This window comes from Falco punctatus (genome assembly GCF_963210335.1).
Source record: "Falco punctatus genome assembly, chromosome: 1".
Taxonomy (NCBI): domain Eukaryota; kingdom Metazoa; phylum Chordata; class Aves; order Falconiformes; family Falconidae; genus Falco; species Falco punctatus.
In genome coordinates, this window is record NC_137580.1 from 77,226,510 (window position 1) to 77,243,035 (window position 16,526).

Below are 16,526 nucleotides of genomic sequence, written 5' to 3' on the forward strand. Positions count from 1 at the left end.
GTCATGAATTTCATGATAAATAAATAATACTGGATGCTTAAGAGACTAGTACAAACACTAAAGTGGCAGAAAGGCTAAAAAAAAAAAAAAAAAAAAAAAAAAGAAATAATGAGGAAGATCTAGTTATATCTTCCTGAGTAGTCACATTTGCATAAAAGACAGAGGGTCTGAGGCCTCGTTGTTGGAAGTGCTTGAAGTCTAATGGCTTTCCACAAGGGAGGGCCCTGGCTTAGCCTTATTTTATCAGACCAAAACCACTGTGTGGTTATAAAAGGAATAAACTTACTTCTGGGAAATGACTGAGTTTAAAGACAGCCTGCTGATGAGATGGCTTCATCAAAAAATACCAGGGCAAGGGCCAATGTTTAATGACTTTTGAAACAGCAATCTTTGTAATTTAATCCCTCCCTCAGGCTTCCAGAGATCGACTCAGCACTTCATTTTATATCTGAAATCATACACCAGTTAACCAACCAAAAGGCTAGCATTGTAGATGACATTCATTCCACTTTTGATGAACTCCAGAAGACTTTAAATGTGCGAAAGAGCGTGCTGCTTATGGAACTGGAAGTGAATTATGGCCTTAAACACAAAGTAAGATGCATGTTTTGTTTCAATGAAAAGCTATTAATTTAATCGGCTGGTTTTTAGAAATTATGCAGGATGCCAGTTTGACAAATTGTGTCTGAGATCCAGAGGAGAACTTTTTTCCTGAAATCAAGTGCTGCAGAGCCTGGCTTGTGGGTGCCCAGCCTTAGAAATGGAATCCAGGCGCTGTATGGGCAGGTAGCCCTTTGTGCATGGTATGTGAGGATCTGAAATGGCCAACACACTAAGCAGGTATCTGCTTAAAACCAACATGCTGATGTGCAGATGACAATAAGAACATCAAAGCAAAGTCTGAAATCCTTGGGCAGCAATCCTATGAAGTCCCCAATGAAGATACAGGCCAACATTTCTCTCAAAGAACTGAGCAGGCTTACTGTTTCACTTCAAAGCGCTGTTTTCCTTTCAAATGCCTGGTAACATATTTCATAGTAGATGTCACTGGTTGGAACACCTGAAGGGAGATCTTGTTTTCTCAGGGGAATGCAGAGAGCAATAGATTCCAGAGGTCTATCCACTTTTTTACTTCCTACCTGGATTATTTAATCTTCTGTTTTTCCCCCTATATATTGTAGACTAAGCTTCCGAAGAAGAATACAGAAATCTGCATTTTACAAATAAAAGCCTGTAGCCTGGTGGGTAGAGTTTTTGTTGGGGATTAGTAAGTCTGAATCAAGCAAATTAAAGAATTTAGTTCTTGTCTTCCTGGGCATCAGTTGTTTGTTTTATACAAAAGAAAGCTTTCTTCCCTCAAAGTAGCCTTTAAAAGAAAGTAGCATCAACAACTGGAGTTTCAAGACTGCCTGATAATATTGGCATCTTTGGGCATTCTCTGCAATTACTGAGCAGCTTGAGCATCTCCAGATGTCTGAAGTGGAAGAATGGTGCGTTTCTGGGTCTGGAACAGGCTTCACCATTAGGAAGGTACTGAACTGCTGAGCCTGTGAAAATGGAGTAATACTAACATGTGCACAAGATGTGCAGGGAGCCCAAAACCCTTGGGTCACAGAATTTAGTCATCTGCAGAGCTAAGCAGCAGCTGAGGAGCTTTTAGCATCAAAAATTTGGACTTAGATGCCAGATTTATCTAAATGTATCCAAGATGTCACAAAAACTTATTTTCGTAGCAAGCAAATATACTCAGGGTGTGTACAAAATTCACAGAAGATGGACTATGATGTTAAATTGTCTTATTGTTGTTTAAAGGGATTTAAAATAGTTTTAAAACTCTTTTGGGCATTAGACAACCAAATTTTTACAAAAGCTGCACATAAGCAGTAAAAGAGACATCTCCCTTGTTTGTATAAAAAAAAGACCAATCGAAACTGGATTTTACTTCTGAATTAATAGTAGTCCTGCAAAATAATTCAAACCCAAATATTCCATCATTCTGATGATGTACTTTGCAAAACTGAAAAAAATGAAAGGGCTACACTTTACTGAAAGGAAGTTGGTGATTCAATTTCAGTTGTCCAGTGGACTGAAAGAGGCCTTGTGTAAAATGCTCTAAATACATTTTAAATATTGGTTGTGTGTGGTAGGATTTAAATTTTTCCATCTTTGTAGTGAAAGAAAACTGTATTGAGAAAATAATGGTTTTAAAACATAGTTGCAAATTGTCTTCCTCCTCTTTTTGTAGTTTGTTATCCCAAGCATAGGAGTTTTTGTCATCCTGGGACTTCATGAGCTATGCTATCTGTTTAACTACTTATGTCCTTGAATGAAGAGAAAGCAGATTAGAAATGCCTTGTGTTGAACCCCGAGAGTTCTAAAGATGCTTATAAAAACAGATAACTTGACATTTCAGTGTAGTCTTGAAATTTGTTCCTTCCGTTTTGCCTGCAAAAGATTTTCTGTTGTTATCACTTTCCCTCGTCAGTAATTCATCAGCCAGGATTTTTTCCAGTGGGTGAAAAGCTTTGTACAGTTCAGAAGAAAAACGCCAGAGAATGCAATGTCATGACATTATGTGTCTCAGCAAGGGAAGAGTATCTCATAGCAATAAATATAACCAGTCTCTAAGTTTACTTTAAAATCAATTGAAATGTTTTGAAAATACTTACTTTACAGTGCTGGTCAGCAAAGTAACTTCTCTGATCCACAGTAATGTCTGTGCCCTCACAGTTCTATGTGGGAAAAACATACCACATGTGTGACTGGGTACTTTGGTTTGGAGATTTCATCAGTGGAGAGTATGTGGGGTAGCTGGAATTTTTGGGCTTTCTTGACTGTCATGAATTTCTCTGCTAGGCTGTTATAATTCAGGGATCCTTTTTCCAATTCATTGCAAAACTGGTTACAAAAAAAAAAAAAAAAAAAAAGAGTTAGCCTTCTTCCCAGCCCACACTTAACAATTTTGAGGTCAATACTGTTTTAAGGATTTTAGACCGAGGGTCAGAACTGAGCCTGTAATAAAAGGTCTTTCTCAGTCTTAAATATAGAGTAGCTACTTGCTGCCCACCAGAATTTCAGGCTACTCAACCCAGTTCTTCCCAATATCCACAACCCATCCTTTAGGTTTTGCTTTCCTGCCTGCTGAAATGGGGCATCAATTTACCTGCTTCTTCTGGGGAGGCTTTTCCTTTCTACACTTGCTTAGATAGGAATCACACTTTTCCCCAGGATGATATACATCTTTGTCTGTCGCCATAGTGGAGTAACCCAAGGTTTCCCTTGGTTGTGAAGAAATAATTTCAAGAAGTTTCTTGCAGCCTTCCTTATTAATGGGCCAGATGACTCCAAAATATCTCTTCCTCTGTGTACACAGCTCAATTCCCAGAAACTATCTCATTAACTGTGAGTGCTGAGAGTTAAATGGAGCAGGGTTCAAGCTTCTATGTTTGCGTTTTTTTTGTACAGGGTACATATTTTTTGTGTTGCAGCATGATATTCCATGAACACGTCAGGGATCAGTGCGGTACTTTTTCTAAAATGAAACTTTCAAATAAACTCTAAAATAAATCAATTGGGTTTCTACAAAGACCTTCAGATATAAAGCATGATAAATCTTACCAGGATAGTTCTTGTAAGATGACGCTAATCTAGTGTTTGGTAATGCACACAGGTCCTCCAGACACAGCTGGATACCTTACTTGAAGGACAAGAAAGCATTAAAAGTTGCAGCAACTTCACCGCCCAAGCCCTCAACCATGGCACTGAAACCGAAGTTCTGCTGGTGAAGAAGCAAATGAGTGACAAGCTGAATGAACTGGCTGAGCGGGACTTCCCGTTGCAGCCCCGTGAGAACGATCAGTTGGACTTCATTGTGGAAACTGAAGGCCTGAAGAAGTCCATTCACAATCTGGGGACTATTTTAACCACCAATGCTGTTGCCTCCGAAACGGTGGCCACAGGTGAGGGACTGAGGCAAACAGTGATCGGACAGCCCATGTCCGTTACCATCACAACGAAGGACAAAGATGGGGAGCTCTGTAAATCTGGGAACGCGTACCTCACTGCTGAACTGAGCACGCCTGATGGGAGTGTAGCAGATGGAGAAATACTTGACAATAAAAACGGCACTTACGAATTTTTGTATACTGTTCAGAAAGAAGGGGACTTCACTTTGTCACTCAGACTTTATGACCAACATATCAAGGGCAGCCCGTTCAAACTGAAAGTGGTGAGATCAGCAGATGTGTCCCCTACCACTGAAGGGGTTAAGAGGCGTGTTAAATCTCCTGGCAGTGGTCATGTGAAGCAGAAAGCTGTGAAAAGACCTGCAAGCATGTACAGCACTGGCAAAAGAAAAGAGAATCCCATTGAAGATGATTTGATCTTCAGAGTAGGTAGGTGACTTGTCCACTACCTATTGACATAATTAAAAACAATGCAGAGAAACTAGATGAAAAAATCTACAAGCTGATTTACTGTGAGGTTAAACATGTTTAAGTAGAGCAACCTGCTAATACCTTCAGGCCTTTTGACTTCCATTCATATGTAAATTTTTAAAGCACGTAATTCAGAAATTCTGTTTGCAGCAAATATTTAATTGGTATTTTGGGTTGAGAAATGGATACATTTGATTTGGGATGAAATATTTTACCACCTCTTCTGTATTCTCATGGGCACCATAAAATGAAAATAAGATCAATGCCTCAGATTAGGTTACATTGCTTCTTTAAAAGGTTGCATGGCAAGAAGGGAAGTAGGACGACTCCTTCTCTAAAACTATTGCCCTAAAGATTAATCTAATTAATTAACCTGGAACTATATAGCCTAAATCCTGTTGTGATACATAGTTATTTCATTATGTCGGCATAGGGCAAAATTACAATTTCCTTTATTTGCCTTTTCCCCCCAGTATCTAAATACTTTTGGTTCTTTATAAAGCATAATGTTACCTATAAATCTGTGGACTTCTAATGATTGGTAAAAATATAACATCTTGGTATCATTTACTGTGATTTTCTTTCAGGTCTTTTGATGTACTCTGGTTTTAAGCTATATAATAATAATGATGATTCATAATTTGGAAGGTCTGTACAATGTGGTATTGTATTTGTATAATGTCTGTTCCTATAGTTAGAAAATACTTTTCACTTTGCACAGCTGAAGAAAAAAGCAAGTTAATTCTTAATAGGTACAAGCCAGGATTTCAGCAGTACGTGTTAGCAAGTTTGACAACCAGTTAGCAAGGTGGCTTTCCCCTTTGTAGCAGAGAATGGATGGTGGTTAATCCTGGGTGGGTTTTTTTAGTAATTCTATTGAAAACTCATCTGGACACCATTTGTCAGTTGGTTAACCCTGTCCATCTGATTCCTTATCTGTCTTTATTTCTAATAGATTCCTTGTGTTGATAGAGAGTACATGCAATAATGTAAAGGTTTTGTATCAGAAAACGTATTCAGCAAGCATGCTGAATGCTTTGCTTGCCGAATAGGGCAGTACAATGTGGCTTTGGATGAAGCCACACATAAAATGACCAGCTCTCCCAGATGGCCAGTGCATTTCCTAGGAAGAGGATGACGCCAGAAATATAACAACTTGCAGCATTTTTTTACAAAGGCAATTATATCCAGCTTTGCTGTAACTAAAGCTAAATTTTATGGTGACTGCCGAGTCAAAAGTTAGAAATATGATGTAGAACAGTTCATACTGAAGTCAAGCCAGCCCTACATGGCAGTAACTGTGGTTTATCTTCCCAAGCTGGTAGGCGACCTTTGTTAAATGAGTACCCAGACATAGCCCTTCCTCTAGCAGGAGGGTGTTCTTGGTTGCAAAAGCTATTGCTGTCGTCACCACCGGCAGAGCCCCTGTTAGCAATTGCATGGGGAGAGAAGCCCTTGCACGGGGCAGAGCGATCAGCCTCAGGCTCCTGCTGAAGTACAGGGGGACCCGTGGCTCTTTCCAAATTCAGTTTCACAGCTGGTACTGGTAACAGTGGCAGAGGGTGTGTATAAATGTAGCCTAGCTTGTTATTTGGTCCTTTCTGAGACAGGGTTAAACAAAACTGTTAATAATGTCTGAACGGTGTCTAGAAAGAAAATATCTCTCTAATCTGTTCTGGAACAGCTGTGTTGTGTTCTGTGCTAGACAGAGAAGGGTTTGCATGGATAGATGCAGCAGGAAGAGGCCGTGGGTCTGTAGCAGCTAGGAGCCGGGTGGGAAAGCTTGCGCGGAACACTGTGCCTGTGAGTAACAGGGGAGGCCTTTACCCGTTGTGGCTGACACCCTCACTGGATGCTAAGCCTTCTTGTTCACCTATATCAAGCATCAATTTGTCCTGGTGTGGAAATTGTAGAGCTAAATACTTGAAAAAAAACAACCAAACAAACCTCCGGAAATGATTTAAAAAACAGTTAATACTCCTATTACAATGCTTTTGGTATGCATTAAAGTAATTTCAGCTTGTGATTTCTGCTTCTGTATCCCTGCTTCTAGTGAGCAGTTTCTAGCCTGACTATCAAATAGTGGTATGGCTCTGGTTTGGGTTTTGGTGCTGGTGTTTGATGAATTTTATCATTTTTTTAGAACTATTCTCGCCAACACACCATAAACTCTAGAATTCTTAAATGTTTTCCAAAAAGTGCAAGGCCCTTTCTTTCTGTTGTGATGCAACCATGACTGTGTGCTTTACTTTGGAGTTCTGCCTCCTCCCCTTCTTCCCCATTCTAACCCCCCCCCCCTAAAAGAAAAGAAAATAATTAGAACAAGAGCTACACATGCCTCAAGAGTTTTTGCTTGATAAAACCTCTCAGGAGTGTCCACATTTGGGATATATGGATTGCTATTTTATTGAAAAACTGAGCTGAGAGTAATACTTCATCATATTACGTGTTCAGTCTTCAGCCACCCATTTCACGGAATGACCGGACATAGAGATGTCCCTCTGGGCTTCTGTGGGCTTATGTATGCATCGCCTGAAAGGTCTCTTAAGCCATCACAGCTCTAATGCTCTAGCTTTTTACACTATTCCAAAATATGCAAAATTAATGAAGACAGGTAAAACTTCTGACATTTTCACAGGGATTGCCTTCATGGATTCAAGAGTTCGTTTAGTTCCCGTTTCAGCTCACTTCAAAAAGTTAAGGTTTGGCTCATGTGTTGATGAGGTAATGTAAAATAAAGTTTATCATTGTTTTCCAACACGACTATGTAGCTCTATTTTGAACCCATTGTTGAGTTCTTCTGATAGCCCTGGCCAAATCTGGATTATTATTATTTTTTTAATATATTTGGGCTGCCAGAAGTTCGTACAGCTGTGTTGGAGAACCATACTGTAATATTCCTATGGGCATCCAAGTATATGGAATATGCTATTATATATATGCTAATATAGGGGCTTTTATACACAAGTAAATTGATCAGCTGCTAGCAGAAGATTGTTCTTTTGCTAGTATTAACAGAGATAGCATTAATACAACATTAGTACAGTTAAGTGCTTTCATTCATGGGGAATTGTGTGTTGTATCTGTTGCCAATTCTGTGTTATTCATGGCTTTTAAAATGACATGTGGTTCTATTCAGACATTTTTAAGGTCAAGCTATTGACTGCACATTCATACATTCATGTAATTTATTATTTACAAGAACAGAGTATTTCTTGCTTTCTCCTCTCTCAACCATTTATATCCTCAACCTTTTTTAATTTTTTTTTTTAAACAGGCGTGATCTCTGAGAGTGTGTCCATGCAGTATCTGTGTAAAATGTACTTAGTTTATACAAATGAAAACAAGAATGTGCATACGATACCCAGAAAATAATTGCTGTGTGATGGTTTTTGCTGCCTGTACAAGTGGTAGGAAGCACCGAAGTGAAAGGGAAGGCTCTTTTCCATTACCCTGCTTTTGTGCCTTAGACCCATGCTGAGCAGAGGTAGATGGAGGTGAGGGATGCTCACAGCGTCAGCCAGTTCCACCTTTCCTGGTAAATCTCTTCCATGTCCTCCAAAGGAGGGTTAAGAGCCATGGGTGCACCAGTTAGCTGCTTTGTCCAGGACCCCACCTTGTGCTCTAGCTCTGCCAAGCTGTGCCGTATGCCGTGGTATTTTTTCCTTTCCGGCACTTTTCGTGACTGGGTTCTTTGAAGCTTTTTAGCAGCAGTGCTGCTATTTCCCACTTCAACTGCTTTTTCTCTTCGTTTATTTATACTTGGGATTGGCATCAGATACAGCCAGATGGGGACTTGGCTCTCTGCTAGAAAGTTCAATTTTCATTTTCCTCAGACTGTGTTTAGTTGTCTGTTCAGTCATATAACTGAGCATCTAAGTTTAGCTGGTACATTTGATGTATGTAATTCACTCTGATACTTTTTTTTTTAAAAAAGGGCCTTCTGTCAGCCTCCTTACTAGGTGTTGATGTTGTCTTCTGGTCTGTTACCAATGCTGAAAGCAAATAGGAGCCTTATTTTGAACTTACTCCACATAAAAACTCATGAGCAAGGCCTGTGTAAAAATAGCTTCAGTGCAGTTTAAAGGCAGGCTTAGGGGGAGCAAAGGGATTCAGATTCTTGATGAAGTGTTTCTTTAATTTTCTCTGAAGGCCTCTGCCTGAAACTCTGCATTGGATTGCAGAGGCCCCTCTGATGCACTTTCATCAGTTGCTCTTCATCCTTTGTTTCAGAACTCTGGAAAAACCCCATTAATAAGTAGTGTGAAATAGCAAGATGTTTTCTATACAGAATTTATATTTCTGTAGAAATAGGAATGCCTAGTAGTGGGGAAATAGAATTTCATTTTCCAGTTCGTCAGCTCACATCCCTTTGAGGCTTGTGATGAACTCTTTATGGGTTTGTGATAGCCAGTGTGAAATTTGCCCAGGTCTACATGGCATAGTTTTGCAATCATACCTGTACCGGACAGGGGGTGAAGAACTGTGACATCACATTGCTGGCAAAATCCCCAGCATGGGTCTGATGTCCTGACAACAGAGACCTGGTCTTGGTCCAACTCATGTCATTCAGGTTTTTGCTGCTGTTCCAGTAATGAACTGCTTCTGAGATGCACCTGCCTCTAGGATTTGTGCATACCTAGCTGTGGCAGCAGGGGCTCTGCTGCAGAAGCAAGGCTTTGAGGTGGTCCTGGCCAAGCTCTGAGGGACAGATGCTGTGTAAAGCTAATTAATACAAAACAGCCCAATAGGGGATAGCCCCCAGTAGTCGGGGACTATCTGCCAGAGTTCCGACTGAATTAGTCATTCCTCTTTAAAGGTTACAAACATTGTGTGCCTTCATCCAACAGAATGATTGATCTTAAAATGTACATTTGCATGGGAACTTGGATTAGAAACACTGACATTTATTTTACAATATGCACATAGCTTGTTAACAATCTGATTCAGTGCAGTTTTACTACACAGCCTTTTGTGTTGAAGTTGTATCTGAGAGCATCACGTCCTCATAACGTGTAAGATTTGATGAAATATCTTTTGGAACTCTGAGGAAAAAAGAAACAAGCTATGGAACAAGAAAAACAACTCCATGATACCTGTCTATGCAGTATGTGCATAGACCTTTCCACGCTGTTTAGTTTTATCCTTTTTTTCAGCACCATGTAGGGAACAGTCCAAAAAGAAGTATTCTAAGTGTTGTAGCCAGGAAAGGAGTGGTACTTACACAACAGGTTGTGGCTACTTGCAACCTCTGAAGTCTCCCCATTAATCTGTAATCTTTCTGCAGGGTTTTTGTATCTCTGAATCCATTCCCTTCCTGCTGGGGCCAGTGACACGGTTTTTCTTTGTGTTTTAGGAAGCTGGTAAATCTAGGTTAGCAAGCAGGGAGGTTATTATTCATATTAGTAAAACTTACAAAGCAAAAAACACTCCCTCTATTACTATAAGCATGAAAAATGTACATTGTACAACAGGTTTGTCCAGATGCCCAGCACTTTCAGAGCAGATTCTTATTGCAGTTACATGACGTGATTTTTAACTTCTCCTGTGATGTTAATGGGCTTTAAATTTTGTTCTTGCTTCTTTTTGCTGAAATTCAATCTGGCCTCTGTTGTGCAAGAATAAAAGAAGAAATTATGAAGCATTATATGTATGCTAGGTTGTCTTGAGCTGCAAATGGATACTCTTTTGTTGAAAGCGTATCTTCAAAGCTAAATTAATTGGTTTGTGCAGGCTACACTCGGTAATACCAGAAGGAATTAGATAAGTCTAAAGCAAATGTCATTGTTTATTATCTGTATATGGAGATGGTATAAAAGGAGCTATTCCACAGGCCATAGACCTGCTTCCTAATAACTGTTCAGCCTTCCCCTTTTGAAAACTCTGCTGCCATCTCACAGTCTCCAGGAGCTTGCCAGAGAAGTTGCAGTAAAATCTCTGTCTTTTCCTCCTCTGTGCCGCGCAGTAGCTGAGCCCAGGAGGGCCTTAGGGCTGGGCAGAAAGGCACGAAAGACGCAGGCTTTCACCTCTGAACCAGGCTGCTTGGGAAACACTGGAATGAGGATCCCACAACCGTCCTCTGGTTCCACCCCTGTGTATTTGACATGTTGGTGCCTCCTTTGGCTAAGGAGAGATGGGTGACTGCCAGTGGCTGAGAGATGAGAAGGCAAAGCATGGGGTGCCTTGATACTGGGGGTGGTATCTTGCAGTAAAAATTTTGCTGAAGATTCTCTTTCAGGAAGGTACATCTATAAGACGGGAATCTCTGTTTACAGGCAGGAGCTATCATCCTTTGGTATTAGGCAGTTGCAGGAGCCTGCTTTTCCAGCTTTTTTTTTAACTGCAACTTTACGACAAGCATTCCTCTTGTCATCTGAACTGCAGCCACTGACTGTGCTTGGATCCAGAGCTTTGCTGGCATAGTGAATTATTCAAATCAGAAAGTTCAAAGTTACCTGCTTTCTTCTTGAACATAAGTTAGGAAGTAAGCTGTGTTTCACTAACCTCCGCTTTCTTTGTCAGAGAAATTTGTGCCACTGCAGAGGGGACTATATAAAGGCCTGTGTGCAAATTAGGACCTACATGATGGGTTTAAGAGCTGCAAAGTGCTACGTGCAAGGACGTTGCATGGAGCTGAGTTTCATCTGCACACTATACTGATAAATTACTATTTCTTAAACTTTCTGTGAAAGGTGACTATGGCATTCCTGGGTAATTTCTTCTATTTTGCCTTTGATGTATGTTTACAAGGTTCCACTGAACACTCTGAGTAACTCTTTATGTAGGTCTCTCTTATCTCTAAAAATAAAATTCCTTGACTTTCAAGAACGTTTTTCTAAGGGTAAAGAGCATACATTCCATAAAGCTTGTGCTAGTTGGTTCCAGATGCTCTAGCTTATGCCTCTTCTTTGCTAACAAATGTTTTCCCTTTACTCTCAGTAGTAAAAGGAATGCTTCTCCCTTTTCATCCATTCTCTTTGGCTAAAAGGCAAAAAGGAAACTTATCATCAGCATATGGTGGAAAAAAAATCACTGCATGCATCCCTCAGGCATTGCTCGTTAAAAGAATACACAGAAATGGCTCAAGTGTGGGTAACGTAATTGGTAACTCACTGTTCCCAGAGCATGTACTTTCCCCTTGCAGTATAAAAATTGAGAAGTATTTGCCTTGTTTAGAGGACGGAGCATATGGAGTTCAAGAAAACAAGCCTTGAAACAAAGGGACATGCTTGCAACACCAAGCACAGAGGAACTGAATGTTACTTGTTAGCCAGTGACAGGAAATATGCATCCCATAGCCATCACCGCAGCAAAAAGAAGGGTTGTAACTAGCATACATGTAAAGGAATTGTAAAGGAATGAAGCTGGGTTAATTAACATTAATAATATACAGCTGTGGGCTGGCTTCAGGGGTGGTGGGCTGGCTGATGTGGACAAGGTGCAGCTGTGGCTGGTTCTGCTGAGTAGATAAATAGCTCTAAGGGGGAGGGAAGGGACTGGGTGAAGAGAGAGCACTGGAGGAAGAGAGGCCTGGAAGAAGCAGAGGGAGGAGAGAGAGCACCCCAGATGTAGGAGAGGCCCTGGGAGAAGCAAGGGGCCTGGATGAGGAGAGGCTGGCTGGAAGAGGAGCCTGGAGAAGGAAGACCCTGGATGCAGCAAAGGTGTGAAGCAGGGCAGGCTGGCCTGAAGAGGCTGAAGAAACATCCTGGACAGCAGATGAACTGTTGAAACCTTGTGGGGGGTTGGTGGCTGTGCTGGGGCAAGGTGTGGGAGCTGCTTATGAAAGTTAACCTGGGATGGGATGGTAAAAGCCTTGTTGCAGCCGGCTAGTTTGGATAGTGCTGCGACACATACACATCCCTAATGAAAGCTAAATGCAAATTAGAGCAAATATATATGTTTTATATTGGACATCACAGTAAAAACAGTTTTAATCATTGGGCTCCAGGATATTTTGGACTGACTAAAATAAAAATACAAGTTTTTTTCAGTTAAAACCATATATTGAAACCAATTAACGTCTCATATGCAGCCAGTGAATTCTTGTAAAAATACTTCACTAGGAAAAATAGCACTGTATCCAAGTCTTGGAGAGAGCAGCTTACAGAATATTTTTGTTTCAGAATTTATTCATTCATCATGAATAACCTTGAGGTCCAAGATCATAACTGTGGTCTTGTCTAAAGACCCCTGAGCCTCCTTTACAAACAAAGCAGGAATTTGGATACTGTTCCTGTGCTCCAGGTGTAATTTGGACCAGCTACTTTACAACTGATTTCTTAAAGACAACGGTTTGCTGTGTGACTCTCCTTGGACCATCTCAAAACAAACATCTTAAGTAATGAAGCACCTAAATTTAATGAACTCTTGTGAAAATTTGACATCTTACAGTTCCTTATCCCCTTAAGCCACTGAGGAAAAGACTTATCAGTGATATGTAAATCACTGTTGTATTTGTCCTGGGTAAAAGTGGGACCTCTCTGTGTGTACGCTGCTTTATTGGAACCATCCAAGGTCCTTGCGGGAGTATTCCATTTCCAGGTGGTGTTCTTCATTGGCCCACATGTTCCAGTCATTCAAAACCAGTTCTTCACCTGAGTTTCTCTTCAAAGGGAATTTTTAAAGCCTATGACTGAGAACTGTGTATGAGTGAACAGAAAACTTCCCTGTCTTGGAACAGCCCCATCCAAAGTGATCACCAATATGTTTTATCTCAGCTTTGTGACTTCACTGAGGAGATTTAGCTGATTGTATAAACCCTTGTCATCTGTCCAGGTTCTTATCTTAGCCTCCGCTCCTTTCATTGCCTTCTCAGGTGAACAAAAATCCACAGGTGAAGAAAAGGTCATTGCTTAAGGAAAAACATTTCACTAGTTCCCTCATGCAAGAGACAAATTGTGAAAGTTTTGATGTGTGAAGGCCAAAAAGGTTGATGGGGGCTTAGATGGCGTACATGCCAAAGAGTAAGAACAAGCCCTGCTCGTACTTAGAAATGTGTGTCTGTTACTGAGATGGTTCTTTGAAGCTGCAGCAGTGATAAGACCTCTTCAAAACAGAGACCAAGGACATAATAAATGCATGTGTTGGCATTTAGGTCCTAACTGATTAGTCCTGTCTAACCTGATTTCTTATGTGCTTTGTGTTCAATTTTAGGCACCAAAGGAAGAAACAAAGGGGAATTTACAAACCTTCAAGGGGTAGCTGCATCTACAAATGGAAAAGTATTAATAGCAGACAGTAACAACCAGTGCGTGCAGGTATGAGGATATGCCACTTCCAGTATTTTTCTTTTTCTCCTTGACCCCACACCTTTGCTGCCTTTGTAGTCCAGGAAAGATACGTTTTGAACAATTCAATTTGAAAATACGGAGGAAGCTTAACTTGTTTATCATCCATTACCATTCCATCTTCTTGACCTGCAGCTATCTTTTTCAGATGTTCACTATATCTAGTATGTATATCAGATTTATTTCCTTTCCGTGTGATGTTTGGCAATGAATGAGGAAAACAAGTAGTGCAATAATCTGGAAAAATGCCTTTTTGTAAATATGATTTTACATTGTAAATTTATCACTCTGTGTTTTCAAGTATAAAGCTAGGGCAAGGTGCCATAAATATGATTTCCTAAGTAAATACAAGTAAAAACATAAGCATGTAGATGTCCTTTTCAAATGGCTTTTTGTCTACTTAATTGACTTTTCTGTCTGATATCATGATTAAATCTTTTCTGTGGTAGCGCCCCTGACACTCGTGATTTCTTGGCTTCTGTAACCTGTGTGAAAGCCGAGCTGTGTTTTTTCTTTTGCTTGCCATGTATCTTTTTTACCGTTAACAATTTGTCATCACTCTTCAGGCTGCCCATGTGGTAGCAATGAACAAGGCAGCAGTGTGCGGCTTGTTCTTCAGTATGTGAGAACTAGCAAGCCACATGTAGTAAGAACTTGTTTCCAGGCCTTTTCAAAGAGATAGAGTTGAATATTCATCAGCCCCCACACACACTGTAATATGCAGCCACCTTAGAGGAACTTCAGTGTCTAATTACCTGTCCTGGGGACACAACCAGTGGACCAAATTTTTAATGGCTAAAGCACCTCTGAGGAAATGGCCTGATACTTATCCCCAAGCCGAATAATTAAATTCTGAGATTCTCTTTTAGCTTCTATTCCTATCTTTTCTACAGACTTAGTGTTTGACTATGCCCAAGTCACTCAATGCCTCGGTTTTCTCATGTCTAATATGGCTATATGCCACTTCATTCCAGCTGAGGGGGACATTGTGAAGTTTAATTCACTGGTGTTTGTAATGTGCTTTGAGATCACTGAAGAAACAGTGCAATGTAAGTGCAGAGAACGTCTTTATTCTGAAATTAGGACCCAGGTGGAAGCCTCTTCTTAAATTAGGCATATAACTTTCAAATATGGTCTGTGTAAAAGTGCTTCACGTTCCTAACTCTCTTCCTGACTGTAGTGTTCATTACTAAAATCTAATCTCCAAGAAATAGATTATGTTATTATGCAGACAATTTTAAAATGAATGTTTTCTGTTACAGATATTTTCCAACGATGGACAGTTCAAAAGCCGTTTTGGCATACGAGGAAGGTCTCCTGGCCAGTTGCAGCGGCCAACAGGAGTGGCTGTGCATCCCAGTGGTGACATCATTATTGCAGATTATGATAACAAATGGGTTAGCATATTCTCATCAGATGGAAAGTTTAAGGTACAAGTTACTATGTGAACTCTCCTGAGGTTTCTCTGTTTTACAAAGGAATGCAAAGTAATTTTATTTTATTTTTTGTTAAGAAACTACATAGCTTGGTTGTAACATTGTCCGGATTCCATTGTTGTGATGTGGAAACCCATGACACAGGCATGCTGTATAATTAATAGGAGGAGGTCACAGCTGTGATGTTAATGTTATACCGAGCAGAGATGATATGTTCCATTTTACAGTCCTACATACTAGGTGCTTGGATGCCTTTCTGTAACTTAAAGTCAAGGATAGCTAGCGTAATCAAGTCTAGTTGGACCAGCTCAACAGCCTTCATATCATTAGTATGCTGATTAGACAGAAAGGTGTGTGCATGTATGTATATACACACAGACAGACATAAAAACTTATAAGGCTCTTAAGTGATATATAGAGGAGAAAAATAATGTAGCAGACTGATGATGACTTCCTCTATTTACTCCATACCTATCTGCAAATCAAGTGTATAATTGATGTGTGATCCTATTGGTAATAAATGCAAGGGCAGGCAACGCAGGATGTTGTTCCAGTGCTACAGCATAGACAGGAGTGTTTTAGGTGGAGTGATGTGCACTGGAAAAGTTGAAAGGCAGTAATAATGTCTTAGGTTTCATAAAGCAGAAGTTCTGAGAAAAGCGCACCTCTTACATTCATAGTAACTCCGATCCCTTTAATAGGAGTAAAATAAGGCAGCAGCTGCTACACTACACTGGTGCTTGCCAACCTGCAATATTTATTTTGCTTGGGTTCACGTGCAATTCCAGAGAGAATTTAAAGTTGCTTCCACTTGGTGCTGTTCTCTGAGTGCGTGTTACAGAGTCTGGCGAGGCATGCTAGAAATAGCCACCTATAGCAGAGGTTAACAGTACACACTGCTCAGTGACATAAAGGAGCTGTAGTGAAATTTCTACCACGGTTACTTAGTTCTAGAGTCCTGCATTGGCAATTGCCTTTTTGGCTCATTTTCTGGCAGCCTAATGACAAAAAAACTCAAGCCCTGAGCTGCTCACATGTATACCAAAAAATGGCCTGCCTTTGAGTAGTCTTTGCAAAGTGACAAATGCTATAGCAAATGGGCAATTGTGCTTGCATAGTCCTCAACGACCTCCATCTGGGAAACAGACATGTGTACAAAACAATACTAATAAGCAATGCAAGTGTTAAAAAATACAAATTACTTGCATTTGCAGAGAGTATGTGATTTTCCTTGTCAAGTAGTTTTGAAAATGTACAGCTACACAGGAAAACCTTGGTTTTAGCTGAAGTCCTTGAATGAAATGAAGATACCAAAACAAAACCAAAGAAAGATGTAATTTAGTTAAGAATCCAAATACTCTGAGTAA

General features: G+C 40.2%; 1 protein-coding gene across 13 annotated transcripts in view; it reads left to right on the forward strand.

Moving 5' to 3' along the window:
* The window catches only part of TRIM2 (tripartite motif containing 2), a 129,178-nt gene that overhangs the window by 97,683 nt on the left and 14,969 nt on the right, over positions 1–16,526 (forward strand). For all 13 annotated transcript variants that reach the window (XM_080384896.1, XM_080384888.1, XM_080384898.1 and 10 more), the window contains 4 exons: positions 414–594; positions 3,671–4,394; positions 13,590–13,693; positions 14,986–15,153. In XM_080384896.1, the coding sequence (XP_080241022.1) occupies positions 414–594; positions 3,671–4,394; positions 13,590–13,693; positions 14,986–15,153 (1,177 nt within the window). The remainder of the gene's footprint in view (positions 1–413; positions 595–3,670; positions 4,395–13,589; positions 13,694–14,985; positions 15,154–16,526) is intronic.